Source organism: Pseudophryne corroboree, assembly GCF_028390025.1.
Source record: "Pseudophryne corroboree isolate aPseCor3 chromosome 3 unlocalized genomic scaffold, aPseCor3.hap2 SUPER_3_unloc_32, whole genome shotgun sequence".
Classification (NCBI taxonomy): Eukaryota; Metazoa; Chordata; class Amphibia; order Anura; family Myobatrachidae; genus Pseudophryne; species Pseudophryne corroboree.
The window spans coordinates 568,875-590,061 of NW_026967522.1; the positions used below are offsets into that span (position 1 = coordinate 568,875).

Here is a 21,187-nt window from a genome sequence, read left to right on the forward strand (position 1 = left end):
AAGGGATCACCAACAAACAAATGCCGGTCTCAGCCACAACCAATGGCTCCCTTTTGCCAGTCGCATCACGTGCACGACCCATGGTTCCATCTGAAAAAGAAACAATATCTCAACAAATTTGCATTGTATCAATACCTCAGACATTCACAATGATCATCCAGTAACTTTAGTGTCACCATCTACACGCATGTGCACGTCCCGTGTCATTGTACTTTTTTATATATATATATATATATATATATGTGTGTGTGTGTGTGTGTGTGTGTGTGTGTGTGTATATATATATGTATATATATATATATATATATATATATATATATATAACACACATATACATATATATATTTTGGATTTTGGTAAAGCGGCACTCCTCAAGAAGACCTGAAGTAAATATTAAAGAATCAATAGCCGGTGCCCTCCAAACCAGGCTGTATCAGCTGGTGTAACGTAATGTAGAATCCATACAAGGAGGCACTCAGAATAAATAGACCAGGCAGGTTTAGTGTACCAACGTTTCAATGCTGTATTCGCGGCATTTTCATCAGGGTGCAGAACAAAAGAGACATACAACCACTCACCTAATATACCCGGTGGAACCGTCCATGTCGCCATCCGTCGCACTCCAGCGCATCAAAGGGACTTCATCTGACAAATGCTACGTCCGGAGACACGGAGAGAACCTCGTCCACGTGACCTATAGAAACCAATGGGGACAAAAGTATAAAGTAACCTGCCAACAAAACAGTGTAACAACACCGATCAAATTCTATCCTCTTAGATATATATCTATTTCTCTGACAGGGTCTACAGGTTATCCACAAGATAACATTGGGATATGATGAAGTGACAGCGGATTTGCAACAAATGGTCAAAGCTTTCGGCCTCCCAGCATGCAACGGGCCTGTCCATATATCCCCGCCTCCTGGCTCAGGCAAATCAGTTTTTTGTTTGGTGCGGCAGGAGCCGAACCATGGCCCTCATTCCGAGTTGTTCGCTCGCTAGCTGCTTTTAGCAGCTTTGCACACGCTAAGCCGCCACCTACTGGGAGTGAATCTTAGCATAGTAAAATTGCGAACTAAAGATTTGCAGAATTGCGAATAGAAACTTCTTAGCAGTTTCTGAGTAGCTCGAGACTTACTCTGCCACTGCGATCAGTTCAGTCAGTTTCGTTCCTGGTTTGACGTCACAAACACTCCCAGCGTTCACCAAGACACTGCCCCCGTTCCTTCAGACACTCCCGCGTTTTTCGCACACACCCATAAAACGGCCAGTTTCCGCCCAGAAACACCCACTTCCTGTCAATCACATTACTATCACCAGAACAAAGAAAAAAAACCTTGTAATGCCGTGAGTAAAATACCTAACTTCATAGCAAATTTACTTGGCGCAGTCGCACTGCGGACATTGCGCATGTGCATTAGCGACTAATCGCTCCATTGCGGAAAAAAAAATAACGAGCGAACAACTCGGAATGACCACCCATGGTCAGAGGGCTGCTGTTTTTTTGCAACCATCAGTTTTCTTATTTTATTTTAGTATTACTATTTTTTTTTGAGTGATTTTTCTAAAAAGCATCTTATACGCACCTTAGAGTCGCTCCAACAACTCCCCGCCCGGTCGCGACAACGCTTACCCACGTGTATAGTGAGGCAGGCACAGGTTCTGGTGAACCTTCATGGGCTACTTTGCACAGACATTATCCAATGTAGCTGAGCAGTTTATACCAGTGATAGGTTTCCCTATTAACCCTTACATGCAACATTCATTCTGAGGTTTATACACCTAGGGAATTGTCAGCCTCTCAAAAAAGCAGAAAAGGATTTTTTGGGAAAATCGTTGACGCTCCTCTTCAAATCTCTGCTGCCTCCCGCTTTTAATCTGGATCTATCCCAGAAGATCCAGAGAAAATACAGGAAAGTGATAAAAAGTGGAAAGAAAGGGTTGGCGCTGAGGGTGAAATAAAAGATTGATACTTATCTAAATAACGGGGTGTGTTGACTTTATGGCGCGTCTCTTCTTTCCCCTTTATATTCTTAATGGTATTCCTCCAAAGAATTTCGGACAGTGCATGTAAAATAAGGATTGCAATGATTGTAGATTATATGTTGAACCCAATTACGGATGAATTATTGCTGTCTGGTTATTCTTATATGTAATTTATAGTAGGATGCCGTTTGGAGGACTGTGAAGAGAATGTATAGTGATGTCATCTGCTCCAATTTCCGGATTTTTAATATAAATACATTCTCTTCACAGTCCTCCATCAGCCTTGATAAAGAGTAGTAAACTCGAAACGCGTTGGGTTAGGACCATTGCCTGCTGGACAATACACGTTCGTTTTTGGGAGAAAGGTACGGCCATTGTTTTTACTATATTTAGCCTATAGATGCCGGTTCTTGTAGACTGAATATTGGTCCTCCCAATCCCTAACACGGACGGTGCTTTCCTGCAATCAATGCTTTACTTATTCTCTGTAATTCTTTTATAAGATTTTTTAATTAAAATTTGTTATACTTTTTAAATGAGCCTCCATCTTCTTGAAAAGAAGACAAAGATACCTTGATGTGACTGCAATATATAAGAACACCTGTGAGTACTGGTACGCCCTTTTGTACTTGAAAGATACCTTTATATGAGGATATTACACCTAACCAGTGTAAGTTAGGTACGCACTGTAGGAACCCATTCTGTGCACTGTTTTGTTGTACTGTATTGGAGCGTGGTCTTGTCTTAAAGATACGTTGATAAGTCTGCTATCAATTTTCATTGTTTAAGTTGAGGTACGCGTCCACCTCATGAGATTACCCTATTGAAATATGTGCGGTTCCTAAATCTTCTGAAAAGAAACTGCTATGGGTTTCATTATACCATTTATTGTGTAAGCTTGGTACATCTATTAAGATAAATTACATATAAGAATAACCAGACAGCAATAATTCATCCGTAATTGGGTTCAACATATAATCTACAATCATTGCAATCCTTATTTTACATGCACTGTCCGAAATTCTTTGGAGGAATAACATTAAGAATATAAAGGGGAAAGCAGAGACGCCATAAAGTCAACACACCGTGTTATTTAGATAAATATCAATCTTTTATTTCACCCTCAGCGCCAACCCTCTCTTTCCACTTTTTATCACTCTCAAAAAAGCAGGCTGAAAGGCTGGTGGTGAGTAAATCACATAGACATGATACAACATCTTCACAGTCTACACATGATTTAGATGAGGATTCGTTGGAGGATGAGGACTCATTGCACTGCAGATGGTCTCAGCTCAGTGGACATACCTGAGCTAATTAGTGCTATGTAAGCCATTCTATCCTTAGAAGAGGCAGCAGAGCCTGTGTTAAAGACTAAGGCAACTGTGTTTAAACATCCCAAAACAGCTGATGGAAATTTTGGGTTACGCTCAGTAGGAAGTTAGTATTCCAAGAAATGGAATTCCAATTATCCTCGTCCAGCTGGGGACTGTTTAAAAAAAAAAAAAAGGAAGGTGGCTCCCAAAGTAGATTCGCAAGTCTTAGATTGGTGCGAAAATCTGCATTACTTTTGTTTTCAACATCAATAAATGATGTCATGGATAGAAGAGTTGATGGTTTTCTAAAGAACATTTTTTTCTTTTGTCTTGTACAATCGTTAGACCAGCCATGGCTTGGGCTGATGCATCGAAGGAGGATATTTTAGTGGCATCTAGAGTAAAGATCCCATATTGCACATATCAAACAGGCAGCGATAAGTGGACCTGGATATGGGTACAATGGCCTCCCAGACAGCAGCGAGTTGGCTATGTACATGGGTGACAACGCTTATACGAGTATTTTTTCCCGTCAAAATTGTTTTACTGTGGCTATGTACATGGTAAGCTGACTCAGAATCCAGGAAGGTTCTGGGGTCTTATCTTTGCTTACTGGAGATATTTTTTTGGTAAGGAATTAACAGTATATTGGAGTCAGAATCAGACTCTAAGAAAGTGAAGTTTTCTTTCACACAAAATTTCAATCCTAGTTTCCAGCTTTCCGGTCCTTTCCGAATCAAGGAAAAGCAAATGGAAAGGGTAAAGGCAAACAGTCCCAATCCAACAGGTCTGGAAAAACTAAAAGGTATTGGGCTACCAGACCGGTTTTCAAATCTGAAGATAAGCCATCAGCCTGATGGTGCAGGCCTCCTCCTGGTGGGACCCAGGGTGGGAGGCTGACTTCTTCAGTTTGCACAAATCTGGCAGCAGTCTACTACAACCAAGAGGTCATCAGTTTAAATCGGGTAGTGTGCCACTTCAGACCTAAGACCATTTTGGTAAAACAACCAATGCCATTTCTGTAGATGCCATGAAAGTATTGGCATATGCTGGGGCCACTTAGGACCCCATGGCACAGCCTGGCACTTGTAAATAGTACCCATTATCATAGAAAAGATAATTTCGGGTCTGAAGTGGCACTTTATTTGAGATTTATTGATGACCTCTCGATTGTTAGGACAGCAGAAGAGTTAATGTGGATACTAGACACACACAATGAATGAGGGAGTGTAGTGCAAGTAACGTATGTGCTGCAGAGTAATGGGCAGAGATGTTGTCCTACCGCTTATGTGCTGCGCCTGCTGTGAATCAAGTGCTGCTTCCTCAGGTGGGTCGGCTTCTACTAGGGGCCCACTGCATAATCCAGGAAAGGCATATACCGACGCACCAGCGCCGCACATCACACGCAAGAGCCACACATCGTCATGCGCCATCTTTGATTACTTTTGCACATATGCACTATGGGTGAGACACTTTTGTTTGTTTTTTCATATTTTTGCTCTGCCGGCCAGCGTGTTACACATTAAATTTGTGTAGTAATATTGTTGCTTGGGGCCCCTTGGCACTTTGATGCCCAGTACAGGGGTCACATTTGTACCCTCGCTGGGCCTTCATATGAATATTGGGAATGGTTTCTGCAAGCTTGGAGACAGCAGTGTTTTCCCTCTTCATCCTCCATGTCAGCCATTGCAATGGGTAACTTCCTTGTATGCAGTATTTACAAAGGGAACTCTCTTCATGCTCCTTACATCCCTGCCGCTCTAGTCCATATACTGATGGTTTCATCATCCATCAGAAGCAGGAGACATATGGTAATAATATAACCCTCCAAGCACTGGGACTAATGCTGAGAACTCAGTCCTTTTACTATAAATCACTTTTCCAAGGAGCGTAATCTGCATCAGCGGGCCCGTGTCCAGGAACCTGGCAGTGGTAGGCAACGGTTGAGGACCTCCGTCTGCAGTTACCAACAGCACAGAAGTTGTCTGCAGGGGGTATCTGCAGATCTTCTTATGCTATCCCCTCAACAGCCCCTACCCCATCCTTTGGGCCTTACATCACTGTTGCCCCCTCAGTGGATTATTGCTGGATGTCACCTGGAGGATCCTCCATCTTCCCCAGATCGCTCACCTCTCCCATCCTGACCGGCTGAGGGCCTGGCTGAATGCTATTCTTACTCTTGCTGGCATCTCCTTCATGACCCCAGGTGCATTATCCCTTTCTCTCCTCTGTGCTATGCTGGCTAGACTTGAGTCTTCTACATCACAGAGAAGACTGGGTTGCAAGTGTTGTCTCCTAACATCCACTGTATCAGCATTTGCTTGGATGTCTCCTAGTGCTGACATAGTTACAGTCCACAAAACTTTTATGGGGCTTACAGTAGCGCAACATATCCCCATCTAGTTCCCGCTCTGATCTTGGGTTATCAGCCTCTGATACACATGTCCTTTCTAAACCACAAGGTACAGACCAGCTCTCAGATTTCAGCTCCTCACTCTCTAAATTGCTAAGTGGGAACAATAATTCATAATTGTCTTGTCAGCTGAATATGCTGGTCAGCCTGGGGCATGATGCCACCCTCCACTGGTGGTCAGGAAGTAGGACAATAATACCCCATCCATGGTTATCTCCTCTTGGACACAGTCCTCATAGATCCCCTGCCAGCTGGTTAATAGGTGTCCATCTTCTATATCAGCAAATGGGAAGGTGTAGTTGTGCAATACCCACTGCTTGCCACCAAATGTGAAGGTCCTAGGTCTATGTATGTGCCAAACTGGCACCCTGGTTCCTTCTCCAAGTCCTACAGATCACACAGGACACACAATAGCAGATACAAATGATACTTCTATTTTACACACACTGAATATACATGTAACATCAGTAAATACAATCTATATACACTACATACAGAATGGCCAGCAGTATTAACCACACTCTGAGAACCTTATCATGTCCAAACCACTTTGGCCTGAGGAGTCCCCTGGACAGGAACCAAGACGCCACAGTTCCAGTATCTCAGGTTTCAGGAAGTGATCTGAGATAACATATAAAGTCCTCGGTTTGCCGTTATAAAACTTCTGCTTTTACCTGATGGGTGACACCCTTGAGGCCTAGCTTTGGGTGATATGAATGAAGGGACTGGCTACAGAACAGTCTGTTTTCCCCACTTACCCCTGCGGATTTTGGTGCCTGGCTGTCTGACAAAGACAAGGTTACAATAAAGCCCACTCCATCACATTGACAGGGGGATTTGCATCTCGGGGCAATAAAACTGGTTGCTATTAACCCCTTGCAGTTATTTGTGATGTCAGAGCCCCTTCAGCTATTCATGGCCTCCAGTAAGAGAGGGGGCAGTGTGGGGTGTCAGCCTTGGGACTTCCTGTAGGTCACACAGCAACACTGCCAAAGAGACACAGGATAGCTTACCTGGCTGGGCAGTCACCATGGTGACCAAGACATTACACCCTATAATACAATAATCAATATCTTCATGTATAAACAGGTCATACACATTCTGTAAGGAACAAATCCGCCTTAGAGCCCTCATTCCCTGATAGGCACACCCATATAACAAGAGGGACGATTTCCCACACCAAATACCTATATTTAATGACAGGCCTGGATGTCACCAACTGTTATCTGCCCATGCGTGTGCAATGCATCATGGGAGGTAGCTAGATTCAGGGGACCATGCCGTAGATAGGACCCAAAACGGCTGCTTAGTTCCCAATTTCTAAAACAGTAATGGGAACTGTGTGTGACATCTGGATACCTTTAAGGGTAATTGGATAGGGAGTTTTTGCAATGAACTGAATCCCCCCCATAAAGTGTTTATACATACAGTGTGATGTTACATTGAGATTACCGCTGGAGGAAACTCTGCCACAATATAATTGAATGTAATTTAGCCCGTCCTCGTATGGGTGTAATATATAAATATATTCTTACTGAACAGGATTACCAGCACTGAATCAGTTATCACCCAATATAATATACATGCCGATTGTGTAACAACAAATACACTTGTTTCTTTATTACTTTATTCACCTTTATACATTTACCTTTGTGTTTAATATATCACTGATTTCATTTACATACTTTACTGTACTTAATAAAGGTTATATATTATTTATTAGTGCGCAAACAGGACATCACTTTCTCTTCTTTGCCGTTTTATTATTGCAAAACCCATGTCACCTCTAGTAATCCCACATGAGCGTCGGTGTCACCTCTAGTAATCCCACATGAGCGTCCATGTCACCTCTAGTAATCCCACATGAGTGCCCATGTCACCTCTAGTAATCCCACATGAGCTTCCATGTCACCTCTAGTAATCCCACATGAGCGTCCATGTCACCACTAGTAATCCCACTTGAGCATCCATGTCACCTCTAGTAATCCCACATGAGCGTACATGTCACCACTAGTAATCCCACATGAGCGTCCATGTCACCTCTAGTAATCCCACATCAGCATCCATGTCACCTCTAGTAATCCCACATGAGCGTCCACGTCACCTCTAGTAATCCCACATGAGTGTCCATGTCACCTCTAGTAATCCCACATAAGCGTCCACGTCACCTCTAGTAATCCCACATGAGCGTCCATGTCACCTCTAGTAATCCCACATGAGTGCCCATGTCACCTCTAGTAATCCCACATGAGCGTCCATGTCACCTCTAGTAATCCCACATGAGCGTCCATGTCACCACTAGTAATCCCACATGAGCGTCCATGTCACCTCTAGTAATCCCACATGAGCGTCCATGTCACCTCTAGTAATCCCACATGAGCGTCCACGTCACCTCTAGTAATCCCACATGAGCGTCCATGTCACCTCTAGTAATCCCACATCAGCGTCCATGTCACCTCTAGTAATCCCACATCAGCGTCCATGTCACCTCTAGTAATCCCACATGATGAATCTCCAGTATAAGCATCCTAGCTTTTTTGTTTTTTAATGATTACAGGTAAAAAAAATGTCAGTTATAGAATTATATATTGTATCCTGTAACACCCTCGGTCTTGTCTACTCATTTTATATTTTAATGTATTTTATTTCCAGCAGATGGACACACAAGCAGGAATATCACAGAAGGACATCTAATGTTATCCCCGGATTGTGACATAAAAGATAATGATAGTAGACCTTATTCTCCAGGAGATAACCCCATTACCCCAATTATACATCCAGCTCTATCAGCTGGTCTCTCTGATCCTGGGAAATGTTCTCCTGATCACTCTGATATTGGAGCATCTGTTACAGCTCTGAGAGTAGATACAGTGTTTCCCTGTTCTATAGATGACAAATGTTTTACACAGAATACAAAGCTTATTACCCATCAGCCAGCTAAGGCAAGTGAGAGGCCATTTCCATGTTCTGAGTGTGGGAATTTTTTTACACACAAATCAGCTCTTGTTACACATCAGAGAAGTCACACAGGTGAAAAGCCATATTCCTGTTCTGAGTGTAGGAAATGTTTTCCACGGAAATCAGAACTTGTTACTCATCAGAGAAGTCACACAGGTGAGAAGCCATATTCTTGTTCTGAGTGTGGGAAATGTTTTGCACAGACATCAGCTTTTGTTACACATCAGAGAAGTCACACAGGTGAGAAGCCATATTCCTGTTCTGAGTGTGGGAAATGTTTTCCACGGAAATCAGATCTTGTTACACATCAGAGAAGTCACACAGGTGAGAAGCCGTACTTCTGTTCTGAGTGTGGGAAATGTTTTGCATGGAAATCAAATCTTGTTACACATCAGAGGAGTCACACAGGTGAGAAGCCATATTCCTGTTCTCAGTGTGGGAAATGTTTTCCACGGAAATCAGATCTTGTTACACATCAGAAAAGTCACACAGGTGAGAAGCCATATTCCTGTTTTGAGTGTGGGAAATGTTTTGCATATAAATCAAATCTTGTTACACATCAGAGGAGTCACACAGGTGAGAAGCTATTTTCATGTTCTGAGTGTGGGAAATGCTTTACATATAAATCATATCTTGTTACACATCAGAGAAGTCACACAGGTGAGAAGCCATATTCCTGTACTGAGTGTGGGAAATGTTTTGCATTGAAATCAATTCTTGTTACACATCAGAGAAGTCACACAGGTGAGAAGCCATATTCCTGTACTGAGTGTGGGAAATGTTTTGCATTGAAATCAATTCTTGTTACACATCAGAAAAGTCACACAGGTGAGAAGCCATATTCCTGTTCTCAGTGTGGGAATTATTTTGCACATAAATCAAATCTTGTTACACATCTGAGAAGTCACACAGGTGAAAAGCCATATTCCTGTTCTGAGTGTCGGAAATGTTTTGCACGGAAATCAGATCTTGTTACACATCAGAGAAGTCACACAGGTGAGAAGCCATATACCTGTGCTGAGTGTGGGAAATGTTTTCCACGGAAATCAGATCTTGTTACACATCAGAAGTCACACAGGTGAGAAGCCATATTCCTGTTCTGAGTGTGGGAAATGTTTTCCACGGAAATCAGATCTTGTTGCACATCAGAGAAGTCACACAGGTGAGAAGCCATTTTCCTGTTCTGAGTGTGGGAAATGTTTTACACAGAAATCAGATCTTGTTACACATCAGAGAAGTCACACAGGTAAGAAGCCGTACTTCTGTTCTGAGTGTGGGAAATGTTTTGCATGGAAATCAGTTCTTGTCAAACATCAGCGATTTCACAGGTGAGAAGCCATTTTCATGCTGAGAGATAAATAAATCCGCTCTTGTTGAACATATTAGACATTACCCAACTACGGAACCATTTAAAATAAGATTTTACTCACCGGTAAATCTATTTCTCGTAGTCCGTAGTGGATGCTGGGACTCTGTAAGGACCATGGGGAATAGCGGCTCCGCAGGAGACTGGGCACAACTAAAGAAAGCTTTAGGACTACCTGGTGTGCACTGGCTCCTCCCCCTATGACCCTCCTCCAGACTTCAGGATACTGTGCCCGGAAGAGCTGACACAATAAGGAAGGATTTTGAATCCCGGGTAATACTCATACCAGCCACACCAATCACACCGTATAACTCGTGATACAATATCCAATTAACAGTATAAAAAATTAACTGAGCCTCTCAACAGATGTCTCAACAATAACCCTTTAGTTTAACAATAACCATATACAAGCATTGCAGACAATCCGCACTTGGGATGGGCGCCCAGCATCCACTACGGACTACGAGAAATAGATTTACTGGTGAGTAAAATCTTATTTTCTCTGACGTCCTAAGTGGATGCTGGGACTCCGTAAGGACCATGAGGATTATACCAAAGCTCCCAAACAGGCGGGAGAGTGCGGATGACTCTGCAGCACAGAATGAGCAAACTGAAGGTCCTCCTCAGCCAGGGTATCAAATTTGTAGAATTTTGCAAAAGTGTTAGACCCTGACCAAGTAGCCGCTCGGCAAAGTTGTAAAGCCGAGACACCTCGGACAGCCGCCCAAGAAGAGCCCACCTTCCTTGTGGAATGGGCTTTTACAGATTTAGGATGTGGCAGTCCAGCCGCAGAATGCGTAAGCTGAATTGTGCTACAGATCCAGCGAGCAATTGTCTGCTTCGAAGCAGGAGCACCTATCTTGTTGGGTGCATACAGGATAAATAGCGAGTCAGTTTTCCTGACTCCAGCCGTCCTGGAAACATATTTTCAAGACCCTGACTACGTCCAGTAACTTGGAATCCTCCAAGTCCCTAGTAGCCGCAGGCACCACAATAGGTTGGTTCAAGTGAAAAGCTGATACCACCTTAGGGAGAAACTGGGGACGAGTCCTCAATTCTGCCCTATCCATATGGAAAATCAGATAAGGGCTTTTACATGACAAAGCCGTCAATTCGGACACACGCCTGGCCGAAGCCAAGGCCAACAGCATGACCACTTTCCACGTGAGATATTTAAAATCCACGGTTTTAAGTGGCTCAAACCAATGTGACTTTAGGAAATCCAATACCACGTTGAGATCCCAAGGTGCCACTGGAGGCACAAAAGGGGCCTGAATATGCAGCATTCCTTTAACAAATGTCTGAACTTCAGGCAGTGAAGCCAGTTCTTTATGGAAGAAAATCGACAGAGCCAAAATTTGGACCTTAATGGAACCCAATTTTAGGCCCATAGTCACTCCTGACTGTAGGAAGTGCAGAAAATGGCCCAGCTGAAATTCCTCCATTGGGGCCTTCCTGGCCTCACACCAGGCAACATATTTTCGCCATATGCGGTGATAATGGTTTGCGGTCACTTCTTTCCTAGCCTTAATCAGTGTAGGGATGACTTCCTCCGGAATACCCTCTTCCTTCAGGAACCGGCGTTCAACCGCCATGCCGTCAAACGCAGCCGCGGTAAGTCTTGGAACAGACAGGGCCCCTGCTGCAGCAGGTCCTGTCTGAGCGACAGAGGCCATGGGTCCTCTGAGATCAGTTCTTGAAGTTCCGGGTACCAAGCTCTTCTTGGCCAATCCGGAACAATGAGTATAGTTCTTACTCTTTTTCTTATTATCCTCAGTACCTTGGGTATGAGAGGAAGAGGAGGGAACACATAAACCGACTGGTACACCCACGGTGTCACTAGAGCGTCCACAGCTATTGCCTGAGGGTCTCTCGACCTGGCGCAATATCTTTCTAGCCTTTTGTTTAGGCGGGACGCCATCATGTCCACCTGTGGCCGTTCCCAACGGTTTACAATCAGCTGTAAGACTTCTGGATGAAGTCCCCACTCTCCCGGGTGGAGGTCGTGCCTGCTGAGGAAGTCTGCTTCCCAGTTGTCCACTCCCGGAATGAACACTGCTGACAGTGCTAACACATGATTTTCCGCCCATCGGAGAATCCTTGTGGCTTCTGCCATTGCCATCCTGCTTCTCGTGCCACCCTGTCGGTTTACAGTAGACGTGTCGTAGGGACCAGCTGTGACTTTGGAATATTTAGAATCCAACCGTGCTGTTGTAGCACCTCCTGAGATAGTGCTACCCCGACCAACAACTGCTCCCTGGACCTCGCCTTTATCAGGAGATCGTCCAAGTACGGGATAATTAAAACTCATTTCGGCCATTACCTTGGTAAATACCCTCGGTGCCGTGGACAGACCGAACGGCAACGTCTGGAATTGGTAATGACAATCTACCACAAATCTGAGGTACTCCTGGTGAGGATGGTAAATGGGGACATGCAGGTAAGCATCCTTGATGTCCAGTGATACCATGTAATCCCCCTCATCCAGGCTTGCAATAACCGCCCTGAGCGATTCCATCTTGAACTTGAATTTTTTTATATACGTGTTAAGGATTTCAAATTTAAAATGGGTCTCACCGAACCGTCCGGTTTTGGTACCACAAACATTGTGGAATAGTAACCCCGTCCTTGTTGAAGGAGGGGCACCTTGACTATCACCTGCTGGGAATACAGCTTGTGTATTGCCTCTAACACAGCCTCCCTGCCTGAGGGAGTTGTTGGCAAGGCAGATTTGAGGAAACGGTGGGGGGGGGAGATGTCTCGAATTCCAGCTTGTACCTCTGAGATACTACCTGAAGGATCCAGGGATCCACCTGTGAGCAAGCCCACTGATTGCTGAAGTTTTTGAGACGGGCCCCCACCGTACCTGGCTCCGCCTGTGGAGCCCCAGCGTCATGCGGTGGACTTAGAGGAAGCGGGGGAGGGCTTTTGCTCCTGGGAACTGGCTGTCTGCTGCAGCTTTTTTCTCTACCTCTGCCTCTGGGCAGAAAGGACGCGCCTTTAACCCGCTTGCCCTTATGGGGTCGAAAAGGACTGTACCTGATAATACGGTGCTTTCTTTGGCTGTGAGGGAACATGGGGTAAAAATGCTGACTTCCCAGCTGTCGCTGTGGAAACAAGGTCGAGAGATCATCCCCAAACAACTCCTCACCTTTATAAGGCAAAACTTCCATGTGCCTTCTAGAATCTGCATCACCTGTCCACTGCCGAGCCCATAACCCTCTCCTGGCAGAAATGGACATTGCACTTATTTTAGATGCCAGCCAGCAAATATCCCTCTGTGCATCTCTCATGTATAAGACTGCGTCTTTTATATGCTCTTTGGTTAGCAATATAGTGTCCCTGTCTAAGGTATCAATATTTTCCGACAGGGAATCTGACCACGCAGCTGCAGCACTGCACATCCATGCTGAAACAATAGCTGGTCTCAGTATAATACCTGTGTGTGTGTGTGTGTATATATAGACTTCAGGATAGCCTCCTGTTTTCTATCAGCAGGCTCCTTTAGGGCGGCCGTATCCGGAGACTGTAGTGCCACCTTCTTTGACAAGCGTGTGAGCGCTTTATCCATCCTAGGGGATGTTTCCCAACGTGACCTATCCTCTGGCGGGAAAGGGTACGTCATCAGTAACGTCTTAGAAATTACCAGTTTCTTATCGGGAGAAGCCCATGATTCTTCACACTTCATTTAATTCCTCAGATGGGGGAAACACCACTGTAAGTTTTTTTCTCCCGAAACATAATACCCTTTTTTGTGGTAGCTGGGTTAATATCAGAAATGTGCAACACATTTTTCATAGCCTCAATCATATAACGTGTGGCCCTATTGGAAGTTACATTAGTCTCATTGTCGTCGACACTGGAGTCTGTATCCGTGTCGACATCTGTGTCTGCCATCTGAGGTAGCGGGCGTTTTAGAGCCCCTGATGGCTTTTGAGACGCCTGGGCAGGCACGGGCTGAGAAGCTGGCTGTCCCATATTTGGTATGTCGTCAAACCTTTTATGTAAGGAGTTGACACTGTCACGTAATTCCTTCCACATGTCCATCCATTCAGGTGTCTGCCCCGCAGGGGGTGACATCACATTTATTGGCATCTGCTCCGCCTCCACATAAGCCTCCTCATCAAACATGTCGACACAGCTGTACCGACACACCGCACACACACAGGGAATGCTCTGACAGAGGACAGGACCCCACAAAGTCCTTTGGGGAGACAGAGGGAGAGTATGCCAGCACACACCAGACCGCTATATAACACAGGGATGAACACTATAACTGAGTGATTTTCCCTTATAGCTGCTTATATATCACTACTGCGCCTAGATTTAGTGCCCCCCCCCTCTCTTTTTTACCCTTTTGTAGCTTGACACTGCTGGGGAGAGCCAGGGAGCTTCCTTCCAGCGGAGCTGAGGGAAAAATGGCGCCAGTGTGCTGAGGGAGATAGCCCCGCCCCTTTTTCGGCGGGCTTCTCCGGCTTTTTTCTGGAATTCTGGCGGGTATTTTTCACATATATAGCCTCTAGGACTATATATTGTGATTTTTTTGCCAGCCAAGGTGTTAATATTGCTGCTCAGGGCCCCCCCCCCAGCGCCCTGCACCCATCAGTGACTGGAGTGTGAGGTGTGCATGAGGAGCAATGGCGCACAGCTGCAGTGCTGTGCGCTACCTTGTTGAAGACCGAAGTCTTTTACCGACGATTTTCAGGACCATCTTCTTGTTTCTGGCTCTGTAAGGGGGACGGCGGCGCGGCTCCGGGACCGGACGATCGAGGTCGGGCCCTGTGTTCGATCCCTCTGGAGCTAATGGTGTCCAGTAGCCTAATAAGCCCAAGCTGGCTGCAAGCAGGTAGGTTCGCTTCTTCTCCCCTTAGTCCCTCGTAGCAGTGAGTCTGTTGCCAGCAGATCTCACTGAAAATAAAAAAACTAAATTATACTTTCTTTTCTAAGAGCTCAGGAGAGCCCCTAGTGTGTATCCAGCTCAGCCGGGCACAAGATTCTAACTGAGGTCTGGAGGAGGGTCATAGGGGGAGGAGCCAGTGCACACCAGGTAGTCCTAAAGCTTTCTTTAGTTGTGCCCAGTCTCCTGCGGAGCCGCTATTCCCCGTGGTCCTTACGGAGTCCCAGCATCCACATAGGACGTCAGCGAAATCTTCTGGAGTATAATTATCACTGTCATGCAATGTTCCTCAAGGGTCAATCCTATCTCCTATGCTTTATAAAACATACATGCTACCATGGGTTATATAATCAGACATCATGGCCTGGTCTACCACTGCTATGCAGATTACCTGCTTTTTGCTCCATGTACTGAGAACCTAATACCAATCCTAAATGGTTGTCTAGCTGAGCGCCAAGGGTGGATGATGCCAGCCCAGCATTACATGGTCCAAGGTACTAGAAGCAGCTTCTGCCTCCTTACTGCCCTGCTTGCTTCTACAGATGAAGGACTGTTACCAGCAGTACCAAGAATCTCCTGTAATTCATTTATGGGTTGAACTTTTAGTTTTGCAGCCCTGACCATGGAACTCACTGCCTTGCACAGTCCAAGAGGCCTCCACTCTAGAGACCTTCACAAACAGACTAATGACTGTTACTCACGCTTTTCATTAATGTACCTCTATTTACTTCCTAAATAATACATCCCAAATGCTTAGGTCTTTTTTCTGCTGTTTATTTAGTATCTTGTGCTTTGTGTAAATGTGAATGTCTAATACCAGTTTCCACAATCTGTATTGCTGCACGACAGTATGGCGGCCATTGGAACGTGTTTTCACTTCTTCTAGTTTGCCTAACTTGTTGCAGACACTCATCTTGATCAGGAGTGTTGAGTGTTTTCTGATACAAGATCCTATCCATATACACCCTGTACATTATCATGTGCATTAGAGTCACCCGGGTTCCATCTGCGGTGGTTTGTTGTATGTTACATCTATATGGTGCGGATACTTCCCTGTATGATTTCATAATAAAAGCTTTTGTTTGCATCTAATTATTGCTGTATAGCTTTTATTTCTCTTACGTCCTAGAGGATGCTAGGGGCTCCGTAAGTACCATGGGGTTTAGACGGGCTCCGCAGGAGATATGGGCACTATAAAGAACTTTTAGTATGGGTGTGCACTGGCTCCTCCCTCTATGCCCCTCCTCCAGACCTCAGTTAGATTCTGTGCCCAGAGGAGAAGATAGAAGCCGGGTGAGTATAAGAAAAAAGAAGACGTCTCAGGCGGCAGAAGACTTCTGATCTTCACTAAGGGAAGCGTGCAGCGTTTCCGCTGCGCGCCATTGCTCCCGCATGTTACACACACGGCAGGCACTGATGGGTGCAGGGCGCCCTGGGCAGCAATATATACTTCTTTTTTAGGCATATTAGTCACATATAGGCTGCAGAGTCAGTGAATATGTTTATCCACCGCCATTAATTGTAAATTTGAGCGGGACCGAAGCCCGCCCCTAGAGGGGGCGGAGCTTGGTCGCACAGCACTAACCAGCGCCATTTTCTCCACAGTGTGCTGAAGAGAAGCTGTCTCCCCGGACTCTCCCCTGCAGAACGGTGATACAGGGCTGAAAAAGAGGGGGGGGGGCACATTTTGGCGCAGTGAGTGTATTACACGATTGACATAATATAAAAGCGCTATATCTGGGAATTGTTTCCAGTGTCAGTTGGCGCTGGGTGTGTGCTGGCATACTCTCTCTCTGTCTCTCCAAAGGGCCTTGTTGGGGACCTGTCCTCTTATAGGAAGATCCCTGTGTGTGTGTGAGAGAGAGTGTCGGTACGCGTGTGTCGACATGTCTGAAGCGGAAGGCTCATCCAAGGAGGAGGTGGAGCAGATGATTGTGGTGTCTCCGTCAGCAATGCCGACACATGTTTGGTATGATATGTGGAATATTTTAAATGCTAATGTGACCTTATTACATAAGAGAATGGACAAAGCTGAGTCCAAGGGAACAGCAGGGAGTCAATCCGCGGATTTGACTGGGTCACAGGGCCCGTCAGGGTCTCAAAAGCGTCCCTTATCACAAATAGTAGACACATGGATTCTGATTCCAGTGTCGACTATGATGAGGCAAGGTTGCACACTAAGGTGACCAAGAGTATTCATTATATGATTGTGGCAATAAAAGATGTTTTGCATATTACAGATGACCCCTCTGTCCCAGACACGAGGGTGCGCATGTTTAAGTGGAAGAAACCTGTGGTAACGTTTCCTCCATCTCAGGAACTGAACAAATTATTTGAAAAAGCGTGGGAAACTCCAGACAAAAGGATCCTTATGGCGTATCCTTTCCCTGCAAAGGACAGGGTACGTTGGGAATCCTTGCCCAGGGCAGACAAGGCATTAACGCATCTGTCTAGGAAAGTGGCGCTACCATCTCCAGACACCGCGGCCCTTAAGGACCCTGCTGATCGTAGACAGGAGACTACCTTAAAATCTATTTATGCACATACAGGGGCTTTACTCAGGCCGGCAATAGCATCGGCATGGGTCTGTAGCGCTGTTGCAGCATGGACAGATATCTTGTTGACTGACATGGATACCCTGGACAAGGATACTGTTGTCCTGACTTTAGGCCACATTAAGGACGCAGTCTTGTATATGAGAGACGCTCAAAGAGACATGGGGCTGCTTGGTTCCAGGGCCAACGCCATGGCAATTTCGACAAGGCGAGCTCTGTGGACCCGCCAATGGTCGGGTGATGCCAACTCAAAAAAGCATATGGAGGTTTTACCTTACAAGGGTGAGGTTTTGTTTGGGGATTGTCTAGTGGACCTGGTGTCCACAGCTACCGTGGGTAAATCTACATTTTTGCCTTTTGTTCCCCCACAGCACAAGAAAACCCCCAATATTAGATGCAGTCCTTTCGGTCGCATAAGTCCAGAAGAGGTTGGGGTTCCTCTTTCCTCGCCAGAGGTAAGGGTAGAGGTAAGAGAACACCTGCTTCGGCGAGTTCCCAGGAGCAGAAGTCCTCCCTGACCTCTGCTAAATCCACCGCATGACGCTGGGGCTCCACGGAGGGAGTCCGCACCGGTGGGGGCACGTCTTCGACTCTTCAGCTAGGTCTGGGTCCTATCGGGCATGGATCCTTGGGCGTTAGAAATTGTATCCCAAGGTTACAAACGAGTTCGAAGAGGTGCCCCCTCGCCGATTTCTCAAGTCGGCCTTGCCAACTTCTTCCCCGGAGAGGTGAGTGGTTTTAGGTGCAATTCAAAAGCTGTGTCAACAGCAAGTGATTGTCAAGGTTCCCCTAGGCCAAAAGTGAAAAGGGTACTAAAGTCTCCTGTGGTGGCTGCAAAGTGTTCACCTTCTAGAGCAGGCATGTCCAAACTGCGGCCCTCCAGCTGTTGTGAAACTACATATCCCAGCATGCCCTGACACAGTTTAGCTGTCAGAGAATTCTAAAGCTGTGTCAGGGCATGCTGGGATGTGTAGTTTCTCAACAGCTGGAGTGCCGCAGTTTGGACATGCCTGTTCTAGAGGGTCGCAGGTTCGGCGTTCAAGACTGGGTTCTGGTGACCACGGAAGCGAGCCTCCGAGGATGGGGAGCAATCACAAAAGGAAAACATTTTCAGGGGATATGGTCAAGCCAGGAGGCTTGTCTACACATCAGCAATGTTTGTGGTCCCGAAGCCGGATGGTTCGGTTAGACCAATTTTGAATCTCAAGTCACTAAACCTATACTTGAAAAAGTTCAAATTCAAGATGGAATCACTCCGGACGGTGATATCCAGTCTGGAAGCAGGTGATTTTATGGTGTCGCTAGACGTGAAGGATGCCTACCTTCATGTCCCCATATTTCCTCTTCATCAAGAATACCTAGTACAGGACTATCATTACCAGTTTCAGACGCCGTTTGGGCTTTCCATGGCCCCGAGGATTTTCACCAAGGTAATGGCAGAAATGATGGTGCTCCTGTGCAAGCAGGGTATCACAATTATCCCGTACTTGGACGATCTCCTGATAAAGGCGAGATCAAGGGATCAATTGCTTAAAAACATGTCCCTCTCCCTGAGAGTGTTACATCAATACAGTTGGATTCTCAATCTGCCAAACTCACAGTTGCTTCCAACGACTCGACTATCCTTCCTAGGCATGATTCTGGACACGGAACAGAAAATGGGTTTTCTACCAATAGAAAAAGCCCAGGACATCCAGAACATGGTCAGGGACCTACTAAGACCAAACAGAGTGTCGGTGCATTAATGCACTCGAGTTCTGGGAAATATGGTGGCAGTCTACAAGGCCATTCCCTTCGGCAGGTTCCATGCGAGGACATTTCAGTGGGACCTTCTCGACAAATGGTCAGGGTCCCATCTACAGAATAAAGGGCCATATACAATGGCCTACGACAAGCAAAAAGTCTTCTTCACGACCTACCGATTCTGATTAAATCAGACAACATCACAGCAGTGGCTCATGTAAACCACCAAGGCGGAACAAGGAGCAGAGTGGCAATGGTGAAAGCCACTAGAATTCTGCGCTGGGCAGAAAACCATGTAAGTGTTCTGTCAGCAGTCTTCATACCGGGAGTAGAATCTGGGAAGCAGACTTCCTCAGCAGACACTATCTCCATCCGGGAGAGTGGAGACTTCATCAAGAGGTCTTTGCAGAGATTGCAAGTCTTTGGGGACTTCCTCAAATAGATATGATGGCGTCACGCCTCAACAAAAAGCTTTGGAGGTATTGTGCCAGGTCAAGGGACCCTCAGGCAGTAGCGGTAGACGCCCTAGTGACACCATGAGTGTTTCAGTCGGTCTATGTGTTCCCTCCTCTTCCTCTCATCTCAAAAGTGTTGAGAATCAGAGTGCAAGCAATAATCATGGTTCCAGGTTGGCCTTGAAGGGCCTGGTATTCGGATCTTCAGGAAATGCTCACGGAAGATCCGTGGCCTCTTCCTCTGAGGGAAGTCCTGTTACAACAGGGGCCTTGCATGTTCCAAGACTTACCATGGTTGCGTCTGACGGCATGGCGATTGAACACCGAATCCTAGCAGAGAGAGGTATTCCGGAGGAAGTTATCCCTACTCTGATAAAGGCTAGGAAGGAGGTAACGGCAAAGCATTATCACCGTATCTGGAGAAAGTATGTATCTTGGTGTGAAACCAAGAATGCTTCTACGGAAGATTTCCATCTGGGACGGTTTCTCCACTTCCTACAGACGGGAGTGGATTTGGGCCTAAATTTAGACTCCATTAAGGTGCAGATTTTGGCCCTATCTGTATTTTTTCAAAAAGAATTGGCTTCTCTCCCAGAAGTCCAAACTTTCGTGGTGGGGGTGCTGCACATCCAGCCTCCTTTTGTGCCACCAGTGGTGCCATGGTACCTTAACGTGGTGTTACAGTTCCTTAAGTCACACTGGTTTGAACCTCTTCAAACTGTGGAATCAAAATTTCTCACCTGGAAGGTGGTTATGTTATTAGCCTTGGCATCTGCAAGGCGGGTGTCGGAGTTGGCGGCCTTGTCTCACAAGAGCCCCTACTTGATTTTTCATGTGGATAGGGCAGAGTTGAGGACTCGTCCTAATTTCTGCCTAAGGTGGTTTCTTCGTTTCATTTGAACCAACCTATTGTGGTGCCTGTGGCTACGCCTGACTTGGAGGACTCCAAGTCCCTGGATGTGGTCAGGGCCTTGAAAATTTACATAGCCAGGACGCTAGGGTTAGGAAAACAGAGGCTCTGTTTGTCCTGTATGCAGCCAACAAGATTGGCGCGCCTGCTTCTAAGCAGACTATTGCTTGCTGGATCTGTAACACGATTCAGCTAAATCTGCAAGGCTTGTATATAGTTGTTGCTTACATAAGGGTTATGTTACAGTTGGAGTCGGTCTTTGGCTGATACTGTTTTTTTCATTCATACTGTTAACTGGTTATGTGTATTCCAGGTTATATGGTATGATTGGTGTGGGCTGGTATGAATCTTGCCCTTAGATTTACAAAACACTTTCCTCGTATTATCCATCTCCTCTGGGCACAGTTTCTCTAACTGAGGTCTGGAGGAGGGGCATAGAGGGAGGAGCCAGTGCACACCCATACTAAAAGTTCTTTAGAGTGCCCATATCTCCTGCAGAGCCTGTCTATACCCCATTGTCCTTACGGAGTCCCCAGCATCCCCTACGGACTAGGATAAAAAGATTTACCGGTAGGTTTAAAATCTTATTTT

At 45.8% G+C, this 21,187-nt stretch overlaps 1 protein-coding gene across 1 annotated transcript in view; it reads right to left on the reverse strand.

Moving 5' to 3' along the window:
- LOC134984041 (uncharacterized) overlaps positions 1-21,187 on the reverse strand; it is a 198,076-nt gene that overhangs the window by 49,032 nt on the left and 127,857 nt on the right. The window contains exons 10-11 of the mRNA XM_063949682.1: positions 6,726-6,764; positions 5,912-6,099 (exon numbers count right to left, since the gene is read on the reverse strand). Of these exons, the coding sequence (XP_063805752.1) occupies positions 5,912-6,099; positions 6,726-6,764 (227 nt within the window). The remainder of the gene's footprint in view (positions 1-5,911; positions 6,100-6,725; positions 6,765-21,187) is intronic.